This window comes from Pleurodeles waltl, chromosome 3_1, assembly GCF_031143425.1.
Source record: "Pleurodeles waltl isolate 20211129_DDA chromosome 3_1, aPleWal1.hap1.20221129, whole genome shotgun sequence".
In the NCBI taxonomy this organism is placed as follows: Eukaryota; Metazoa; Chordata; class Amphibia; order Caudata; family Salamandridae; genus Pleurodeles; species Pleurodeles waltl.
This window is the reverse complement of record NC_090440.1, coordinates 1,965,068,774-1,965,091,585: the sequence shown is the minus strand read 5'-3', so window position 1 is coordinate 1,965,091,585 and position 22,812 is coordinate 1,965,068,774. Positions and strand designations below refer to the sequence as shown.

Below are 22,812 nucleotides of genomic sequence, written 5' to 3'. Positions count from 1 at the left end.
TCAGACAGATGCCTAAAATACTCTGATGCAGTACATTCTTTTCACACAGCACACCACGGTAAGCTTTTAACACTGTCTACCAGAGCCAACATTTCACACTGCCTACAACTTCGGGCTTTTCATCCAGATCACCTACACGGGCTTCTCACACTATCTACCAGTGCCAGCCTTCCCACTTTACCTGCCACTAGTAGCTTCTCACAATGACACCCAGTACCAGCTGACATATTGCGAACTATCAGTTGAAGCCAGTCCCATTTTTCCAGAAATCCGTAAGTAACAGTTTGTCATGCTTCCCACTAGTGGCATTTCATCACATTTCCTACGAGTGCAAGCTTTTACATTGCTTATCAGTGTCAGGTCCCCACATCACCCACTAGAACAAGCTTATCACACTGCCACCAATGCCATATTTATATACTGTCATAGATTCCATCTTTCTGTGCTGCACTCCAGTGCCATCGCATCACCCTGCCCATCAGTACCAACTTCCTACTTTATCTACATGGGCCAAATCCTCCCACCCGGACCAGTTCCTAATGCTACCAGCAAGTGCCACACTCTGACTAGCAGTGCCAGCTCCCAACCCTACTCACCAGTGCCGCCTACTCACATTGGCTACCAGTAGGCATCAGAGCAGCGCTGGATGGAGCATTTCACTCTGCGACAGAAAGCATTCACCTTGCTACTGAGATTGTCAACACGAGCATCTGCTGGACACATAGGTGTCAACTAAAGTACATGGTACAGTTGAACACATAAACATAATCTTGCCCGGCAACCAAGAAATCAATCAAATGTAAGCTAATAACAACACGCACTAAAAGGTGGATGGGACTGAATCCTCAGATCAACCCTTCAGCCCTCGCACCCACTGTAGTATGGTTGTCGCCAGACTGTTGCCTTTTCAACCCCTGAATGCTGGGCAGCTGAAGATGCAACAGCACACCATTAATTGAGAGAAGCCAGAGTTGAGAGGCAAAGGAGGGGGGTGTCCCACAAATCCCCATGATCAATGACATAAAACAAATTGTGGGCACTCTTTCCAGAGAGGTAATACATAACATTAGCTACTTGAGCACATTGTGTACCGTGGTGGTCAGAGTATAAAGCTTGTGTGTGCGAATTACTGCTCTAGTCTAATGCTCTACTTTCCCTAGCACTGAAGTCACGTCCTAAATTCAACTTGGCACCTTAGCATTTTAGATTCTAAGTGACCTTGAATGTGGTAGACAGAGACTGAAAGCAAACCCTGTACAACCTTAACATTTCTGCACAGTTGTCATTCTGCTGTTTATCTGTTTGAAAGGCGTGGGCAGGATTGGCGGTGGGGGTAGGTTTCCATTCTAGGAGGGGGCAGCAGGCTTTTCACGGAGTCACTGATACATACAAAGTCACTTGCTTGTGAAATTGGTACTCTGGACTAAAAATCATTACTGGAGACTTGGAAAGACTTTCATATCCGAAAGGCTGTTAGGATTGAGAATAATTAAGCATGCATTGTTACCCCCTTCAGCTTTAGAAACGTTCAAAGCAGCAGGTCAGCTTGAAAACAGCCTCTACGGTCAACTCAAAACTGCTGCTACTGAAAGAATGGTCAACTTCAGTTTAGCATCAATATGTCATGTATATGTTTTCACAAAATCACTCTAATAATTGGAGCCATAACCCAATCACCTATACCCACGTCTGTTTCCTCCCTCCAGACAGTTCTCAAATCATGGAGAAAGAGAGTACTATATATGTGCTGGTCAAAGCGAGCATTCCATACGTCACTGATGCACTTAGCCCAAGCCAGGGTAAATGATATTACTTTAATACACAGTGCAAGGGCCACGCCACAGATGTGCACTATAAAAACACAAAATCACAAAAGGCTGCAACAACTTTCATATTTATGACAATGACAGATCATTTTATCTAGCCAGCACCACGTTTGCTCCACTGAAGATCTTGTTTCCCCATATAGTTCCCCAAGTCTCCGGGGTGACGTGGTTTTCGGTGACATCATTAGGAATGAATGTGTTAGTGGTGAGGAGGCTGGTATGAAAGCGGCTCTTCTTGATGCTACTCCCTCAAGTCTTTATAGGTTCTTTTAAAAAAGCCGCACTGCAAGAAAGAGCAACGAGAAAAATGAATGAACGAGGAAAAATACAATAATGCTGTACAAAGTGTTAGTGCTCAAAGTTTTCCGTATTTCATCAAACATTCTGATTAAGTTTTGCTAAGGAACAGAGGTGACAGCTTTGGCTCTACGCTGTAATATTGTATTACTGCATTCTGAATGATACACAATACATCTGTATTGTGATTCCAAAAAATAGCAAAATAATGTTTGCAGTAAAATTCATACTATACATTAAATGCTTCTTTCGCACAAACGCAACCTTCTCTAAATAATGGTATAACAGTATTAATGTTGCTTTTTTATTATTTGAGGTGGTAGAAAATAATGTAATTGTATGAGACTCTGGTGCCTAAAAATCTTTATAACCAATGGTATCATGAAAGGTTTGGAGTTTGGGGTGGGATCATGTAGATAACAGTAGAGTTTGTGTGTGTGTGTGTGTGCGTAAAAAGAAGCCCTATTACAAACCCTTTAATTGGAGTGTTTTCATGAGTTTTTGGAACAAATCAAAGGCGCATATTTACAAGCCCATAGTGCCACTGGAGGGGCACTTTTTGTTACGATCTGTGGTGCTGTACACTGCCCAGTATTTACAGCACCTTGTAAATATACCCCCTTAAGACGCAGCTCTTTGTGTGTAAGGGGTGTGTAATGGGTGTTCCTCAGCAGCACCCATTGCATTTTGGCATTGTCCCAGATTTACTAGATTTCGTAAACCATAGACAGCGCCAAAATCTAACACCACCGTAGGGGTGGCGTTAGCATGGCGCAACGAGGAGAAATGCTTTCATTTCTCCTCATTTTTTGCTCTTTCTATGTGTGCTGCTTTCAGCAGCACAGATAGAAGGAGCAAATCGCCATTAAAGATTGTTTTTGTGCGGGAAGGTGTCCTTTCCTGCACAAAAACAATCTCCCCCGCAACACAGCCATCCTTGCACCATGGCACAAGGGTGGATGCGTTGGTGCTTGGCAGATAATTTAACGCCGGCGCAGGAAAAAACAGAGGGCTGCAGCGTATTCTTTTAAATTTGGTGCATCCCTGAGTTTTAGAAGTGACGCAGCACAGTGCTGCCAAATTTGGCGCAGCGGGCGTGCTGCACCACTTCTAGTAAATATGTCCCAAAGTATTTTACCTGTATCTTTTTCAGTGATTGTTATGAGTCCCCACTCCCTGTCTTAAGTTTCATAATTTCTAACCTCAATTTGGTTCTTTCCATATTTATTTTATTGAAAAAGGAGACTCTCCTTTCAGATTGGCTCTTGTTTAATATTTTTAAATAGTTTTTTTTTTTTTTAAAACAATTTTCCATTACATCCTACGTGAGCTAAACAGAACGAATAAAAGTGGAAAAAGGTTTGTGGACACATTTTCACAAAATGAAAGGTGATATGCAGAATTACACTGCACCCCATCGCCCCTAAACATAAATCATCAAATAGAACACATGGTGAAAGGGAAGTCAGTCTCCCTCTAGTCCAGGGGTCTTCAAACTGGGGGGCGGGCCCCAAAAGGGGGGCCTCAAGTGATCACAGGGGTGGTGCCAGGCTCTGCCAAAAGAAGCTTTATGCTGCTAAAAGGGCTTTGTTTTAAGTTGAAACAACTAGAAGCAGTAAAACAGCTCTGTAATAGGCCATCAATAAGATGTTTTGGCATTTATATCGAAGCTGGAAGTATGTTTCTAAAGAGAAGGGACTCCAAATACTCTTCAAAACCCCCTCACTCACTTCTAACATTCACACTGTGGATACCTTTACACGTTAGTACGGCCCGCCAGACCAGAATAGTATGTTTGACATCATTTATTTCATTGCATTTTTAAAACAATACTAGAACTTAAATACAATGTTTAAATAAGTATAGACATAACCAATTTAATAGAATAATTATGAAATATTTAAGGGGGGGCAGTATACGTTTTTTTAAACTTGGGGGTTTGCAAAATTAAAATGTTTGAAGCTCTAGACTGAGATGCCTTCTCTTGAGGAGTTGATGTTGTTTAGTAGTGATGATTGCTCTTTTTTGAACGGTGTATTTGCGTTTTCTTGACTTTTATCAAACTGCGTGATCTCTATGTAAAGTGTGTTATCATCCCATGCTTCAAAACGTTTTTCCTAGTAAAATTGACAACAGGCTAAAAAAAGTGTACTAATGTAATCAACAACTGATAGTGGATCAGAAAACTGGGTGCTTCCATTAGCACTTAAACACACCTTCCACATGATGATAACAATCAGAGCCAGCAGCAGCAGACCACCAGCTGCACTACCTATGATTAGAGGTAGGGTGAGAAATATGCGGTCTTTCAACAGCATCACTGTGATCTGCAAAGATAAGAACATCTTTTATTTATAGAATATGTGACATTGTATAAATATAGATAAAACATCTTACATTGTTTACACACCATTCATCATTTTAAGACCATCTCCAATTTTCATGTCACCTTCAAACATGTTACTTATACCATTAGAAGTGAACAGAATAGAAAATGAAATTGTAATACATGTACAGTGACCTCACAGAGGTACTCTTGCAAGAGACAGAATTAAGCAATTCTAGTATTTAGTACTCTACACTACTACTCAAATCAAGCTAAACATTTAAGCTACTTTAACCAATTTGCCTGTCCCTAATATAATTCTTTATTGTTGTAGTAGGAAAAAATGGCCATTATCGCCACTACCCCTCAGTTAAATGAAATAATGATTCTGTATGAAGAAGACAGCATGAGCAGCACCACATACTGGTTAACCTGGTGTATAGAAAATATTTTTCAGTATACTCAGCAATATTCAATATTATTTAATAAAGGAATTTATTCTTCATACATTCCCTAGGAACTTTTGTGATTTTAGGTCACATTCAGTACTTAAAAGTGAATAACCCCCATGCCTTCCTGAAATATGTCTTGCGGTAACGCTCAAATGTAATAAAAACGATTTTAGATATTGCCTAAAACCGATCTGGTGATTATTGCCATTAATAAAGTAGGAACATTTTAGATAAAAGTAGCATTGTTAAATCTAATTAATGGATGCATGTGAACAAATGCTTTGATTATAATTCTGATAATCAGTACTATAAAAGTTATAATTCTCCATTTGTCAGTAGTAACTATTTATGAAAGATTGCTATAAATACATTACCATACTCATCATTGTACAGTGTAGTTGTTTGAGCCCTGGGAAGCCCTTGTATGTAGCCATGCTCTATATAAGCATGAATGAATCAAATTGAATTGAATTACATCTGTATTGGGTGTTTCCCCATTTTAATTCTGAACATGTGGATTTATTTTACCTCATCTGAAAACTCACCCCTGCTGCACAGGCCCGCTGCCTAAAAGTGTTTCTTCTACCTCAAAGGGCAGTCTCAGTACTACATGACTGTCCTAACTGCCAGAGATTCAACTTAATACTAGAGAATGCATACATTTTAATAATCACCTCACCTTGGGTATTAGCTAAACCACGGGTCATCAAGCCTGTCACAGCCAGGTCAATCATAAGTTTGTGGGGTGAATTAACAACTTTTCCCAAGAAATCATAAGAAATGACATGCGACTTCAAAATCTGACCCATGTCTCATAATAAAAAAAAGTATAAATTAATTCTTAATTTTGATCTCAGGTATGTTGACAGTGTTTATTAAGAAATCCAAATCGTAATTATAATATGGTGTGTACAGATCAATTCTGCTTTGTGTTACTTATTTTACTTTTGAGACTAATGACACACAGAAAATAGCATACCACTGTCAAGTGAACTGAATTCATGAATTATTTACATTTTGTGGCTTGAGAATGTCACACCTGTAATGTCACTGCCTAAGACACCTGTCTGTCCAGAGCTCCACTGGGGCCACATAAAATACCCAGAGATGAGTTGGCCTGGCTTGCTGCCCTGACAATGGCTTTGTTATGTTAATGTTATTTGGATTTGTAGAGCACTGCTTATCACCTGAAGGATATCCAGGCGTTTGTGCAGGTGTGTAGGTTGTCGGCTGAAGTTAGTAGAAGAGCCAAGTCTTCAGCATCTTGCGGAATTCAAAAAGCAAGGTGGAGGCCCTGATGTGGGAAGGTAAGTAATTCCATGTTTTGGGTGGAATGTAGGAGAATGCTAGGCCATGTGTTCTGCTTTTGCAGTTCTGAGAGATGGGAATGAGGGATGAGGGAGAGAGAGGCTGAGCATAGAAGTCTGGTGGGTTGGTGGAAGTGAGGGTGGCAGATGAGGTATGCATGTGTGTGGAGTCTAAATTAGCAGTGTTTGTCTATTGACAGGCGAGAGAGTTTTTAATGGGTGGCATGATGTGTGTGCAACGTAGGAAGTCCAATTTGAGTCTAACTGTGGTGTTTGGGATGATCTGAAGTCAGTCGAGGAGGTGGTTAGAGCTTCCAGCAAAGAGTGCATGGGTGTAGTCTAGTCTGCTAGTGACTAGGACTTGAGTGATGGTACGCCTGGTGCTAGTGCTAATGGGGATCCATTTGAAGATTTTTGTTGGGACACGTTGTATATGAAAGTAGGAGGGGCTGTGTTCACTTGTGAGACCACGCTGAGTTTGTTGTCTATGATGATTCCCAGGTTCTTTGCATGGTAAGAGTGTCTAGGTATTCGGCCAAGCTCTGATAGCCACCAGGTAGAGTCTCAGGGGGTTCCCCAAAACCATCACTTCTGTCTTGTCCAAGCTGAGTTTCAGGCAGTTGGTTTTCATCCATTCTTCTAGGCATAGCAGGCATCTAGTGAAGTTGGATCTGGTCTTGGAGGACTTGTTGGACACTGAGAGCATGAGCTGGGTGTTTTTTTCATAGGGAATGATGGAGATGCCATGAGATCTGATGACTTTGGCAAGTGGTCTTGTAAATGTTGAACAGGGTAGGGCTGAGAGATGATTCTTGAGGGACTCTGCAGATCACATCCTCGGGCTCTGATGTGTAGGGTGGGGGTCTAGCTTTCTGTGTTCTCCCGGGGAGGAAGGAGCATATCCATTCAAGGGTTGGACCTTGGATTCCTGTTTCATGTAGTCTTTTGATGAGGCTGGATTGTGACACTATGTCGCACAAAGTGGAGGGAGCCAGCAGTATGAGGGCTGCTATTTCTCCCTAGTCCAGTAAGTTCCATATCTCATTTGTGGTGGCAATGAGTGTCTCTGTGCTATGGATGCTTCAAAAGCCAAATTGGGTGTGGTTGAGAAGATTATGGAGTTCCAGGTGGTTGATAAGTTGATGGTTGTTAGAAATGGGGTCTTTGGTTGACAGTCAGGTTACTCCCTGTTCAAGCAAGGACCCTCACTCTAGTCAAGAGAATCACCTTCAGCTAACCCCTGCTCACCCCCTTGGTAGCTTGGCAGAGCAGTAAGCTTAACTTCAGAGTGGTAGGTGTAAAGTATTTGTACCAACACACACAGTAACTCAATGAAAACACTACAAAATGGCACAACACCAGTTTAGAAAAATAGGAAATATTTATCTAAACAATACAAGACCAAAACAACAAAAATCCGACATACACAAGTCAAGATATGAATTTTTAAAGATTAATCTCAAAAATAGCGCTTAGAAACACAAAATGCTTAGATGAGGTGTTAACACGGCATGGTGACGGAGTCGTTCCCAACAATCCGGCACCAGCGGTGCCAGACACGGAGTAATGTAGACCCCCAGGTACAGTACCTTGATGAAGAAACGAAAATGAGCCAATGCGCGAAGTCGGGGATCGCGGCGTCTGTGCGAAACATTGAATCCGAGCACTTCGAGCGGCGTCGGTCACGACGTGATGCGGCGACTTCCATGGAGTGGCGGACTTCGGCAGGGCTGCAGCGATGTCGGGCCTGCGAAGGTAGTCGCGTTCCAGCGAAAATCACGCAGGTGGCATCACCGGATTCAGCAGCGGCGTCGGTCCAGAGTCGTCCGAAGTCGATTTCCTTGGATTTTCACCAGCTTTCCTTTCAAGAGCCCAGGGACTGGATAGGGCACCACTTGTCAGAGCAGGAGTCTCTCCAGAGACTCCAGGTGCTGGCAGAGAGAAGTCTTTGCTGTCCCTGAGACTTCAAACAACAGGAGGCAAGCTCTAAATCAAGCCCTTGGAGATTTCTTCACAAGATGGAAGGCACACAAAGTCCAGTCTTTGCCCTCTTACTCTGGCAGAAGCAGCAACTGCAGGATAGCTCCACAAAGCACAGTCACAGGCAGGGCAGTACTTCTCCTCAGCTCTTCAGTTCTTCTCCAGGCAGAGGTTCCTCTTGATGTCCAGAAGTGATCTAAAGTCTGTGGTTTTGGGTGCCCTTCTTATACCCAATTTCTCATTTGAAGTAGGCCTACTTCAAAGTAAAGTCTCTTTTGAATATGAAATCCTGCCTTACCCAGGGCAGGCCCCAGACACTCACCAGGGGGTCGGAGACTGCACTGTGTGAGGACAGGCACAGCCCTTTCAGGTGTAAGTGACCACTCCTCCCCTCCCTCCTAGCACAGGTGGCTCATCAGGAAATGCAGACTACACCCCAGCTCCTTTTGTGTCACTGTCTAGTGTGAGGTGCAACCAGCCCAACTGTCAAACTGACCCAGACAGGGAATCCACAAACAGGCAGAGCCACAGAATGGTTAAAGCAAGAAAATGCCTACTTTCTAAAAGTGGCATTTTCAAACACACAATCTTAAAATCAACTTTACTAAAAGATGTATTTTTAAATTGTGAGCTCAGAGACCCCAAACTCCACATGTCCATCCGCTCCCAAAGGGAATCTACACTTTAATCAGATTTAAAGGTAGCCCCCATGTTAACCTATGAGAGGGACAGGCCTTGCAACAGTGAAAAACGAATTTAGCAATATTTTACTGTCAGGACATTTAAAACACATTACTATATGTCCTACCTTAACCATACACAGCACCCTGCCCTTGGGGCTCCCTAGGGCCTACCTTAGGGGTGCCTTAGATGTAAGAAAATGGAAGGTTTGGGTCTGGAAAGTGGGTACACTTGCCAAGTCGAATTTACAGTTAAAACTGCACACAAAGACACTGCAGTGGCAGGTCTGAGACATGATTACAGAGCTACTCGTGGGTGGCACAACCAGTACTGCAGGCCCACTACTAGCATTTGATTTACAGGCCCTGGCACCTCTAGTGCACTTTACAAGGGACTTACTAGTAAATCAAATATGCTAATCATGGATAAACCAATCACATACAATTTACACAGAGAGCATATGCACTTTAGCACTGGTTAGCAGAGGCAAAGTGCTCAGAGTTCAAAAGCCAACAGCAACAGGTCAGAAAAAAATAGGAGGCAGGAGGCAAAACAGATTGGGGATGACCCTGCATAAGAAAAAAAGTCCAACAATGGTTGATTACCTTCTCCATACCTTTTGGCTGGGTACAGTAGTATGGAAGATTGGGTACAGATAGTGAACAGTTCTAACGTAGTCTAGCTCTTTTCTAGAAGTCGTTCATCACACTCTCAGGGCCTGATTCACAAAGGTAAACGTACACTTTTGTGTATGTTTACGATTGTTTGCTATTCACAAAGAGATTTAGGAGTAGATTTTTTACGAGTGCGGAGTCTCCACACATAAAAAGACCTGTCTTTTAAAAAGACCTACCCCTTCAATATGCAGACGCTGCACATTTAAAATCCTTTGTGACTCGCAAACAATAGTGAACGTTTACCTTTGTGAACCAGGCCCTTCGACTCTTTTATTCTGTTAGAAGGGAAGTATCAGCAACCGTTGTTGTAATGCCCTTTAAAGCTACTATTGGAAGGAAGTGGTTCCAGAAGGAAAAAACATCCCTTAAGTTTGTTGAGCTCTGTCATATCTAAATTCCACCTTCAAAAGACCCCCCCCCCAATATAAGAACAAACTCACACTACGGGGACTGGCAATTCAGGGAACTGCTATTAGGCCGAGTAACTTCATTAAGTCAATAGGCCCACCATTCTCTTCCCGACCTTTTTCTTTAGAAGTAAAATATATATTTCTGTTAGAAATGGGGTTTCTGGTTGGCTAGGGTATGCACCTCAGCCAGGCAGAACTTACCCACTCTAGTCAGGGCAAGGGAGTTACACGTCCAATATAACCCCTGCTCACCCCCTTGGTAGCTTGGCACGAGCAGTCAGGCTTAACCCGGAGGCAATGTGTAAAGCATTTGCACAACACACACAACACATGTGACGCAATATCCCCACCACAAAGGAAACACAACACCAGATTATATGAAAATATACTGTATTGTACACAACGCAATTATCAGACCAAACATCACATATCAGTACTATCCTGCTACCTTAGCAGTTGTCAGAACGTTACACATTAGTTACTCTGCAACCTAGCAGTAGTCACACATAACACACAGGTTACTCAATATTCTGCAACATAAGCAGTAGTCAGGAAAACACATTATTACATCACAGCACTTGTCTTAAGAATATCATAAAATGCCCATAGTAGAAACATTAGAAAACATATGGCAAGTTAGAAAAACATATTAGCAAGCATGTCCATAAAAGGAACATTTGCATACACATATGTACAAACATCAAACGCAGGTAGGTAATATAAGAATCAAACAAAGGTCTGTAGAAAGAACTTTGGATTGCAACTATATTGGTCCTTTAAACAGTACCTGGTTGGATGAAGGCACCTCCAGTGCCTAGAAGCTGAACAATGGGGCCCCCGGCGCTCCTATGCGCAAAACGGAAACCTCCCTTATACTCTGGGGTTAGAGGAGGGCGACATGCACCTCCTCTCTTTTATAGACAGGCCCCTCTGGGGACCGTGATCACTGGGGCCCCCCAGGGCCTCAACCGGCCCTCACGAGGGGGGCCAAAACCAGCAAAGACAACTTAGGGCAGGAGGGGGGGCACCACGCACCCCCTCCGGTTTAATGACAGGCCCCTCCCGGGACCTGCGATCTCTGTGGGCCCCCGGGCCTCCATTGGCCCTTCCACCAAGGGGGGGGGGGGGCACAGTAATGCCCGTTTTACCGAACAGCAGAAAAGGAGCATCCTGCTCCTAACGCAGAGGCCAGGGGGAAGGGGACACTCCCTGCGTCTTCCCCTGGTTCTGCCGTGAAGCCACAAGAAGATCGGACCCCTCCTGGGGCCCGAGCAGACACTCGCCTGCACCCGATGCGGTGCGCGAGTGTTCTTCCAGCTTCCTGGGCCGCTGCGGTGATCTTATTTAAAGGGGCACAATGCAGCAAGGAGCCTACGAGCTCCCAAGGCTCCATAAGCGCGCTGCAAACCACGGAGAAGCACCCCTCGTGAAGAAATGGACGCAGGAGTCAGGGGCCACAGCACCCTGCCCCTGGGGAGCAGAATCTTAAACAAGGTCCTCAGGTGGAGGGCCCGCTACAGGCCAGCACAAGGGAAAGGCAGCAAGTGGCAAGTCCTTCACAGTGACCAGGCAGGTCACAGGTCAGCACAGCAGCAGCAGTCCATGGTGGTTCCTGGTGAGTCCTTTCAGCCTTTGGTGTCCAGTTCCAAGATGATTCCAAGAGTCTCCAAATTGTGGGGAAAATTCCCCTGTACTTATAGTCAGTTCTTACAGTGTTTTACCATGGTAGGGAGAGGAGGTTCCAGCCAGTTACAACTGGTTCTGGGAGTGCCCCCTCTCTCCTTTCAGCACAGGCTCCAAACATCAGTGGGGGTTAACGACCCTATTGTGTGAGGCCAGGGCACAGTCTTTACAAATGCAGGTGTGCCCCGCCTCTCCCTTCTCTGAGCCCAGGAAGACTATTCAGTATGCAGATGCACCTCTGTGACACCTCCACCCTCCCTGTGTACAGGCGGTCTGAAAAGTATGCACAAAGCCCCAACTGTCACTCTGCCCAGACGTGGATTGGAGTCAAGCTGCAAAACACCAGAGTCATAAGCACAGATAAATGCGCACTTTCTAGAAGTGGCATTTCTGTGATAGTAATAAAAAATACACCCACACCAGTAAGCAGCATTTATTATCACCATCACAACCATACCAAACATGCCTACGCTACCCCTCATAAATAAGACAATACCCCTTACACATAAGGCAGGGCATTTCTAATGCAATCCTATGAGAAGGCAGCACTCACAGCAGTGAGACACCAAGTTAGGCTGTTTGTCACTACTAGGACAGGCCATGCAATATGGCACATGTCCTGCCTTTCTACATACATGGCACCCTGCCCATAGGGCTAGCTAGGGCGTACCTTAGGGGTGACTTACATGTATTAAAAGGGGAGTTCTGAGCCTGGAAAGTAAGTTTAGATGCCAGGTCCCTGTGGCAGAAAACTGCGCACACAGGCTCTGCGCTAGCAGTCCTGAGCCAGGTTTTGAAAGTCTACTTCAGTGGGTGGCACAAGCAGAGCTGCAGGCCCACTAGTAGTATTTAATTTATAGGCCCTGGGTATAGAGATACCACTGTACAAGGGACTTATAGGTAAATTAAATATGCCAATTAGGTATAAGCCAATCATACCAACTTTAGATAGGAGAGCACCTGCACTTTAGCACTGGTCAGCAGTGATAAAGTGCTCAGAGTCCTAGAGCCAACAGCGAGAGGTCAGAAAAACCAGGAGGAAGGAGGCAAAAAGACTGGGGATGACCCTGCATAAGGCCAAAAGTCCAACAATTTCCAATGCAAATTTTTCACTTTGTCAAAATTGTTGCATGAAACGAGGGATGGTGGCTTAGCGGATTAATTCAACCACTGCAGTGATCAGTGTTTGACCCCTTGGTCAGAGGTTCAAAACTATTTGGGTCTCTTCAGGATTTAATTTGTCATATTGTTGATAAAATGAGTACCACCCATTTGGCTAATGCTAAAGATCCATCTGAACACTCATGGTGCATTCATGTTCTACAAACACAACAATGATGTTGTTATGTTTACTTCATTCCATCGTTTGATGCAGTAGTCCTGGGCTGAGTCAGTCAGATAGATGAGGGGCACGGGATGTTACTGACTCTTCCCCAACTCTATCAAACTTTGAGATGCAAGGCTAAGATATGTCTGAATCTGCCTCAGCCAGCATTTCAGACTTAACAGGGACATGTAAAAATTGGCAACTAACTCTACAACCCTACCATAACCAAATTTGTCACATGACCTCAGGCTCTTAACCACTCTTACTGACATTTTACAGGTGCCTCGTCATGTGTAGCTATTTCTTAGTTCTGCCACTTAAAACTGTAAACTTTGCACTTGTATAGCGCACTACTCACCCGTTAGGGTCTCAAGGCGCTGTACTCATACCACTATGGAACCCCTCCTGGCTTTTCCCTGGGAGGTGCCCACTCCTGGGCACCCCCAGGGTGAAGCCAGGCATCCAAGCGCTGTTGGGGCCGTTGTGGAGATTAAGCAAACTATTGCCCAGAGTTGCACTCATTAATTAGATTAGGCACTGAGGCGAGAATTATCTGGTCCAAGGGAATTGAGCTCAAGACCTGCCAAAGCGGGACTTGAACCCTGGTCTTGAACCAGATATCTTCTTCAGGGTCTGCCACTCTAGCCATTGTCTGTCACTCTAACCATTGTGCCACACTTCTCCACAATATACTCCGCAAAGGCTGCAAACATTTCAGACATGATCCTGACAGGTGACTCCAGTACTGTCACGTTATCTTAAGGCATAGGTGACACCGTCAATCAGTCAGGGTTCTAGCCAGCAGTCTTGTGACTTCTAATTTTGGTTTTTGCTTTATTTCATATGTATGAGCTCCCACTTCTTAGCAAGTGAACTGACTTTTGCCTATAAGCCCAAACTGGCGGTGTGTTTAACATTTCACATGGTCCATCAAACAGATGAGTGATTGTTTACCAAGATTTAAATACGTTCTAGAGGAACGTTCGGGAGAGACAGTCATTCAATAAAGCAGAAGTCGGGTTATTAGCAAAACCAGTCATACAGATGTTGGTTGGGAAACACAAGGACTATTGATTAAAATTATAGACAAAAAGCACCTCTGAGCCTGACATTCAAAATAAACAGAGGTCAGAACCAGGTCAATGACAGCTGTCTTTCAGGTATGTTGATTTTCCACGAGTCCAAAGGAAGAATGACTGGCAAATTGATTCACTTGCCATTTTTTGGAGTAATGAGGTCAAAGCACTACACCTCCATAAGAGGTTCTGTCCACTGTGGCTGGGCGAGGATATACAAAGTGAACGCGGGAGTATAGGTTGTGCTGACATTGTATGGATTACACTAAAACCATCGACCAATCGTGTTTTAGTTCTTTTGTTTTTTTCACAAAAAATAATCGTGCCCCGCTGGCAATTTAGAACCAGCATAAAAGACGAAAATGATGGGGACAGTTATCGAAGCCTGCTATCCTAAAAAATGCTTGCTTTTTAACAGGGCTACTAGAAAAGCTGTCCTACATCTGTCCGAATCTTAGCCCTTCAGAACATGTTTTAAGAACTGACAGAGAAAGCTTCCTGAACTGGTTTATAGTGTTATTTGGACCAATCTGCCAGGCACGGCAGCCCGCCTGCTCGAGAAAGTGCCCCTGCAGAGCCTGAAATTCAGATAAGCACTAGATGTGGGCGCCTGGGAGTACTTTAAAACGGATTTAAGAGGACTGGGCTGGGGCCTCTTTTGGGTGAATCCTGAATGACCAACCTTAACAAACCTTTTAGTGGAACTAGCCTGAAGACTGAGAAGAGACGTCCCCTGTCGCAACAGTTACTCATCGGAATTACAGCAACATCATCACAGAGAGAGTCTACCACACCCAAGTAACTGATGACACCCACTACTGTTGCCTCTGAGAGCCCTAGAGCTAGCATTTCCTATGACATGTACTCGGTGCACTGTTGCCCTCTAGTGGACATGTGATTCAAGAATCCTCTGCATCATTGCTTTTACAAAAGGAATGCTTCTGGAAATGACTGATAACCTTTCATCCTCGTATCAATTTCTCTTAATTGTTGTAGCTTTTCTCCTTTTAGTAATGGAGTGCACTCTTGAGTTCTCTATACTTTAATTTGAGTTTTCTTCGTTTTTTGCTTGAATCAAAACCCCTTATTGATTTTCTTTTACTATTACCTTTCTGTAATGGGCAAACTACCAAAGGTGAGCCAAGGTCACCTTTATTAAAGTTTGTTTGCCTCTGTAGCTCACACCACAACTGTGTCCTTGTTCTTTGATGGACGACCAGTGGATTACCCTATGATCATTAGTTACATTTTAGTAAACGTTCACTCCCAAATATTTACATCCATTTATGTTTTGTATCAATTAATGCCCTTCAAGCAGATTACGATATAATTTGCCTTTTCACCGTTTGTGACATACTTTAATGACCTAAAACTGAGACACCACTCTGCTGGCCATAGCCTAGGAAGCTCTTATATAAATATTTTTATGAAAAGCCTGTTCAAGAAATGCATATGTAACAAAATGCCCCTTGTCGTATGGAACATCCATTCAAATAAATGTATAAAAACACAAGTTTAAGTATATAAGGTTTTTAAGGTCTGGTAAATGAAAAGCGCAAAGAGACCGATCATGCCTGGGGCTTTGCATAGGCTATTCCACATTTGTTCGCATCATCTCCACGCACAAAAGTTAAAACATTATGACAAACGCACCAGTGTTTCCTCTAGCACAGGCTCCATCAGTGAGTTTGCTAAAGATGCGAGGAGCTTATTTTATGTGAAGAAATGTACAAACTCAAATTTATACTCCTTCGACCTGCAACTGCACTCTGAATTTAGATGTCTAGTTCCCCAGTAGATATCTCTTACATTGGCAGGAAATGCTGTTATGGCAGTTTCTGTCAATGTATTAAAATGTTGACAGATGGCTCAGTCAACATGACAGTACTGTTGGACTGAGCCCTTTCTGCAGGGCCATCTCCTAACTTTTGCCTTCCATCCTCCTGTTTTGCTGACTTAAGTTTTGCTGGCTTTGGGACATTGCACACTTTACTACTGCTAACCAGTGCTAAAGTGCTTGAGCTCTACCCTTAAAACACATTACCATTGGTATGTTTGATTTACTTGTAAGTCACTAGTAGACTGGCACTACCTGTTCCCAGGGCCTGTAAAGTAAATGCTACTAATGGACCTGCAGCACTAATTGTGTCACCATTTAATTAGCCCGTTCAAACAAGTCTCAAGTCTCCCATAGCAGCCTGTGTGTGCAGTTTTAAACTGTCATTTTGACCTGGCAAAATAAAAAAATTGCCAGGCCTCCTTTTTAATACATGTAGGTGACCACTACCGTGGGCTCTGGACAGCCTAAAGGACAGGGTGCAATGTATTTAAAGAGTAGGACTGCATTTTTAAGTTTTACTTGTCCAGATAGTGAAAAACTCTCAAGTTTGTTTTTCACTACTGCAAGGCCTGCATCTGCCATTGTATAACATTGGAGTTACCTTGTTACATTTAATAAATTATAAGTTCCAAATGGGGCAGACACTCAGTCTTGTTTGGTGTCTTTGACATTGTAATAAAAATAATCTCTCTTGGTGATGTTCAATCTTAAATTACAATTTTGAAAATGCCACTTTTAGAAAGTTGGTATCTTCCTACCTTAACCATTTAGTGCCTGCATTCTGTCTCTGGGTCAAATGACTGGGTGCAGTTGAATGCTGTGCTTTGTGTATTCCTCCTAGAAAGTCACACACAAGAGAGAGTTTAGATGTGCCTAGATAGGCCCTCATTGGCAGAGTGGGAGGGCACATCTGGGCACAGCCCTACTTACACTTGAATGGGCTGGGTCTTGCCTCTACACAAAGGGCTACATACCCGCTATAGTTAGTCTGGAGCCAGGGCAGGGAAGACAGGTAATCTGTGCACTTCAACAGAAAAGCTCCAGAAGTTGTTTGATCTAACAAAACCGATACATCTCCTGTCCTGTGCAGCACACACTCCAGCAGAACCAACACTTCACCTCTGCTGTGAGGATTCTCTAAATGCAAGAACTCGACATCGACCTTGCAGCCTGCATTGGACCCTCCACAGTGTGAATCTTCCCAGACACAGGCCCTCACATCGGAAATCTCTCACAGACTGCAGTCTCAATGATGACGCAGGTTCTGGTTCTCGCTTCTCAGCCTCGTAGCGCTTCACAAATGGCACATCACCTCTGTTGCACAACACATCCTTAATGCTGGAATTTAAAATTCCAGTCCCTCATTAACAGCATCCTCAGCAACGATGCAGGACCTCACATTGCAACTTCACAGCTCCTCAGAAGTGACACAAACCCTCGGCTGCACAATGCAACCTTGGCATGGGACCTCACAATAACCAGCAACCAGGATTTAAGGTACTCTTGTTCAGTAGACCTACAGGGAACCTGTAGCTGGCCGCACTTCATTGCGATCGGCCTGAACTTGTAACGTTGTCCTTTTCTAGTGCGACCAGATAGCCACCATTGGTGCCTTGTGCTTCTTGGAGCTATTTACACTTCAATCTTTAAACCTGCATATCAATGGATCTACTGACTGGATTTGTTGTCATGTTTGGTCTCGTGTTATTTAATAAAATGTATTCTGTTTATTTAAATTGCTGTGGGATTTTTCTTGTGTTGTGTTGTCACTTTATTACTGTTTGAAGTGCTGCATAGATACTTTACACATTTCTACTAGAGGGTTGAGCACTGTAGTAGCTGCTTGGGTAGGCTTTCAACTCTAAAATTCCCCACAACCAATAACTCAATTTCTCACAGGTACCATCTATCAAACTTCTAACATGCTTCTTTATTTTTTAAAAACAAAATGTCAAAGCAGAATTTTGTTTTTGAAAATAGAAATACTAATGACCTTCACATACTAGGACTATTCTACCGTGGTGTGGGGGGCATTTTCCAGTTTTTCACTACCCCTTCCTGTCAGGTTTTACCTGGCAGTGATGGGCAGTGAAATGTGGCCATTTGACCACCCAATAAAAATCCAGTATGAAGTCAAATGGCCAAGCCTCTGATGGCGCTCCTCCACCATTCATCAGGAGTATGCATGGACGTCAATTCACCAAACAGCCAGGGGTAGCAGTAGTGGCATCACATGCCATATCATATTTACTATAAAACACACACACATGCTTACACAAATACATATTCTCTCTTTTACATAAGCACACTCTCGTCCACAAGCATGCACACAACATACATTTAAAAGTGTTTTTGACTTACCTCAGGTACCAAGGAGGGTCATATTCCAGCAAACTGTACTCCATTTTTATTACACTAATAGTGAATTATGTGTTATTCACTATTAGTGTAATGACAAAAACTGACTGAAAACAATGAAGTGGAGCCCCAAGCAACGTCCAGAAGGACGATTTGCCCCTGTTTTCTTGGCACTGATTTTGCCACCACTGAGGCCAGCGTTCACTGAGGCAGGGCCAGAGGTCGCAAACGGCAAGCTAGGGGTTGCAGCTGCGACCCCTGGCTACACCTAACTGACGTCCATGGGAGTATGTCACAAATGGAGTCTCTGTTGCTGTCATACTTAAGATCCACTTGATTCTAAATGAGGCAAATGGACCTTCAGCTTGGTGAATAGGGTATTCTGTTGCATATGTGTGGGAATAACCTCTCCACCACCTCTAAATCAGGCTGGTACTTCTTATAAAGAAGGCTTTTGTGTTTATATTTTCCTGCAAAACAGCAACCTTACAAATCAAGTTGCTGGAAACATATGCACTAAAAGCATTTACTAAGGCTTCTTTCAATATTTTTAATTAGCACAATACCTTTGCAGAGATTATAAACATACTGCATTTCTTATGCATGTTTTTGTGCTAAAATATTTAACCCTGTCTTTACTGTTTGCTACACCTGGCATCCTTGGTGTGGTTTCCCCCTGTCTTTTTTCCTATGCCTCCTGTATTTTTGACTGTGTGCTGGCTTTCATTTTTTGCTGTTTTGGGAATTAGGGGCACTTTACCACTGCTGATCAGAGCTAAAATGCAACTGCTCCCTGTGTCCATTGTGAATATGATTGATTATCCATAATCGGAATATTTGATTCACTAGTAAGTCCCTAGTATAGTGCACCCTGTGTGCCCAGGGCCTATAAATCAAATGCTACTAGTGGGCCTGCTTCACTGATTTGCCACCCACATGAATAGCCCTGTGAACATGTCTCAGATCTGGCATTGCAGTGTCTGTTTATGCAGCTTTAAACTGCAATGTCGACCTGGCAAGTGCACCAACTTGCCAGCCTTAAACCTTTCATTTTAGGACATGTAAGGCACCCCTAAAGTAGACCCAAGGTAGCCCATTGGGCAGGGTGCAGTGTATTTAAGAGGTAGGACATGTCCTGTTGTGTTTTACATGTCCTGACAGTGAAATACTGCCAAATTCCGTTTTCACTCTTGCAAGGCATATCTCTCCCATTGGTTAACATGTGGATTGCCTTGAAATATCTCTTAAGTGCAATTTACCATTGGGAGCAGGCAGAGATGTAGAGTTTAGTGTCTCTGAACTCACAATTTAAAAATACATCTTTTAGTGAAGGTGGTTTTTAAATTGCCTGTTTATAAATGCTGCTTTTAGAAAGTGGACATTTTCTTGCTTAACCATTCTGGGACTCTGCCTGGCTGTGGAATGCATGTCAGGATGACAGCTAGGCTGCTTTCAAATTCAATTTAGACTGTCACACAAAGGGAGCTGAGGTATACCCTGCATATCCTGATGGGTCTTCCTGGGCTACAGTGGTGGGAGGAGCTGACACTTGCACCTGAATAGGGCTGTGCCTGTCCTTGCACAATGCAGTCTCCAACCCCCTAGAGTGTGTCTGGGACCAGGGCAGGAAAGGTAGGGTTTGGTGCATTACAAAGACTTTCCTTTGAAGTTTGCCTACTTCAAAGGCAGAACTAGGTATAAACATTGGACCCCAAATCCCAGACTTTAAGAACACTTCAAGATCAAAAGGAGACTCTGTCAAGGAGAAAAGCTGAAGAGCTGTGAGGAGGAGTACTGCCCCTTTGCTGAGTGTGCTTTCCTGGGTTGGCCTGCAGTTGCTGCGTCTGTTATGGAGAGGACAAGGACTGGACTTTGCTGTGTATCCTGCTTGTGAAGTTTCTCCAAGGGCTTGGATTGAGCTTGCCTCCTGTTAAAAAGTCTCAGGGACATCAAAGACTTCACCTGGTGCCCACTCCTCGTCCTGGCCCCTGGGAGTGAAATCCAGTATAAAATAAGAAGAACCAGGCACACCAACTCCAGACAACTCCAGAAACGGCACAGCCGCCTGCACCCAAAGCAGTGGTCCCCACTGAAGTGCGACGACTGCAACTGACACAACACGCCAGATGCCACTGCAGCTCCTCTGAAGTCCTCCAACACTATAAGTCCTGAGTACCGTGTCACTGACATCTGTGACACCCGACTACACCGCAGCACTTTTGTCCCCCTGGCGTGACTACAACACCACAAAGTCGCCTCATTGCTTCATGACCTGCTGGACTCATCGATCCCGCTGGATTGTAAGGAACCGATACCACACGGTCGACTATTGCCTCTGTAAGGAACCAACGCCTCACCTCCCCTGCGTAGCAGTAAGGAACCTATGCCTCAACTCCTGTGCAGCAGCATGGAACTGACGCTGAACCAGCTCCAGCGACGCCTCACCTCCTCAGCTCTGTGCCACGTCTTTGACTCTGCCTTGTTTCTAATCTCCTGTAGATGGGGCCCGTTCGACTCCATGACTGACGCTGCACTCCCTTGCAAGTGGCATCAGACTGTTGGGAACGAATCTGTCATGACACTGTGATAGCACAAGTTGGAGCTATTGTGTTTCTAAGCACTTTCCTGGGATTTAATCTTTAAAAATGAATACCTTGTGTATGTTGGATTTTTCTCGTCTTAGTCTTGTTTCACGTAGATAAATATTGGCTATTTTTCTAAACTATTGTAATGTCCATTTGTAGTGTTTTCACCTTGCTACTGTGTGTGGGTACACACTCTTAACAAATTGCCTCAAAGATAAGCCTGACTGCTTGTGCCAAGCTACCCAGGGGGTGAGGAGGGGTTATCTTAGCAGTGTGATTCCCTTACCCTGACTAGAGTGAGGGTCCCTACTTGGACAGGGTTCAAACTGACTGCCAACTAAAGACTCCATTTCTAACACTGTTCAGTACACTTGTGGATATTTCATATTTCACAGGAAGGGAGGGAGAGCTTGGTGGCAGATATCTCGTGACTTTTCCTTACCGTTTCCTTGAGATTGCTTAGCTTTAAGGCTGCATAGAGAGACGGGTTGTAGTTTATTTCAGCGCTGACCACCAAGTCTAGTTTTTCTTCTACCACCTGAAAAACAAGACAGATAGACCAGTTAGCAACCTGGCACTCTGCCAATGGCAATGGAAGAAACAGAACAGAACTGCACATTCAAGAACAATCATCATGACTCAAGAGCCTTTGCGGTTCGCTACAATAGAAATCTTTAGTAGAAATGGTAGTGGCACTTTGGTTATCCACAAAAGAATAATCACTTTTCCTTGACGGGGTGGAATTCCACGTCCAAACATGATTCACTTGGGTTTAGGTCAGAAGACGTGCTCGCCGCCCGTCAAACTGATAGGGACCAACCAACTTCCCCTTCACCAACTCCCTCTGAAGCAATACAATTAATAAAGAGCAAAAGTGTTACTATACAATATTCACACTGTGTATATATGTGCACGCGTTAAGGAGCAAGTAGCGTTATGTGGCTACAGAGGGGAATCGAGATGTAAGCGTCACCTTAGCATTAGTCATAGATTTAGGCCATCATTACGAGTGGTCCAGTGCTAGGTGCGATATTTATTGCACCCGTTAAATAATCATACTGTGGAGCACTTTATTTATTGGGTGAGATAAACAGCACCTATTACAACTCCGCCCCCCTTCCAAAATGGGGGGTAGCGCACCAATATCTGTACCTGGTTTTCTTGGCCTTTTACTTCCTTTAAGTCCCGGCAGGTTTAACCCACCAAAATTTCATGTTGTGGTTTTTTTCTTGCACCCAGTACGTACTGAGTGAGATAAAAACAAATGCAAAACCCGTTATTCTGATAAGTGTGGTACCAGAGGTTATCACATATACCGCAAGTTATGGAACTGCTCACAATGAGTGCTTCAGAAAAGACCCTTGAAGGGGAAAGCGATTGCTCCCAAAATGCTTCTAAAAAGAAGTTCTTCTACTCTTAAAGGCAAAGAAAACACCAAATAGCAGAGCTTACAACAGCAAATGCTGGATTTAATGGAAACAGTGAAGCGAATGTCTTTGCTGCAAGATATAAACTTAACATACATATTGTCAAGTATTATCACTTCAATTTGAATTTTCTTCGTAAAGGTCCACATTCTCATTCAGTATCCAATATCTGGTACGACATTCATAATAACCAGGGTTTGCAGGATGTTATTTTTTGTGACTGAGCTCAAGAACGTCAGTCAATATTTTGCGTTTGCCAGCAGCGTCATGTATGATGGGATATGTAGGTCTATACACATAGGGACCGAATGCAACTTGAGCAGAGCTGAATTCCCATTGGAATTCCTCTCTGCCTGATCAAAAATGGCCCAGTGTTTTCACATCCAGTTTTCTGGCTACAAATTCCTGTTGATAATATCATTTGGGACTTTGACTACCAACATCTTCCCTTTCCCTCCTCAACATTCTTAACCTTCCTCCTTCCCTCAATTCAGACCCTACATACACACATTTACCACCTGCTCAGAGGGCTTGAAGTAGAGACCACGTGAAATTCCAGA

At 43.7% G+C, this 22,812-nt stretch overlaps 1 protein-coding gene across 2 annotated transcripts in view; it reads right to left on the bottom strand.

Annotated features, from left to right (window-relative positions):
* Nucleotides 1-1,795: 1,795 nt before the first annotated feature.
* ITGAE (integrin subunit alpha E) overlaps nt 1,796-22,812 on the bottom strand; it is an 874,109-nt gene continuing 853,092 nt past the window's right edge. Inside the window, exons 30-32 of one of the 2 annotated variants that reach the window (XM_069226334.1) lie at nt 21,268-21,363; nt 4,340-4,450; nt 1,796-2,109 (exon numbers count right to left, since the gene is read on the bottom strand). In XM_069226334.1, the coding sequence (XP_069082435.1) occupies nt 2,068-2,109; nt 4,340-4,450; nt 21,268-21,363 (249 nt within the window). In that variant the 3' untranslated portion in view covers nt 1,796-2,067. The remainder of the gene's footprint in view (nt 2,110-4,339; nt 4,451-21,267; nt 21,364-22,812) is intronic. The other variant, XM_069226335.1, reaches the window with a different exon arrangement.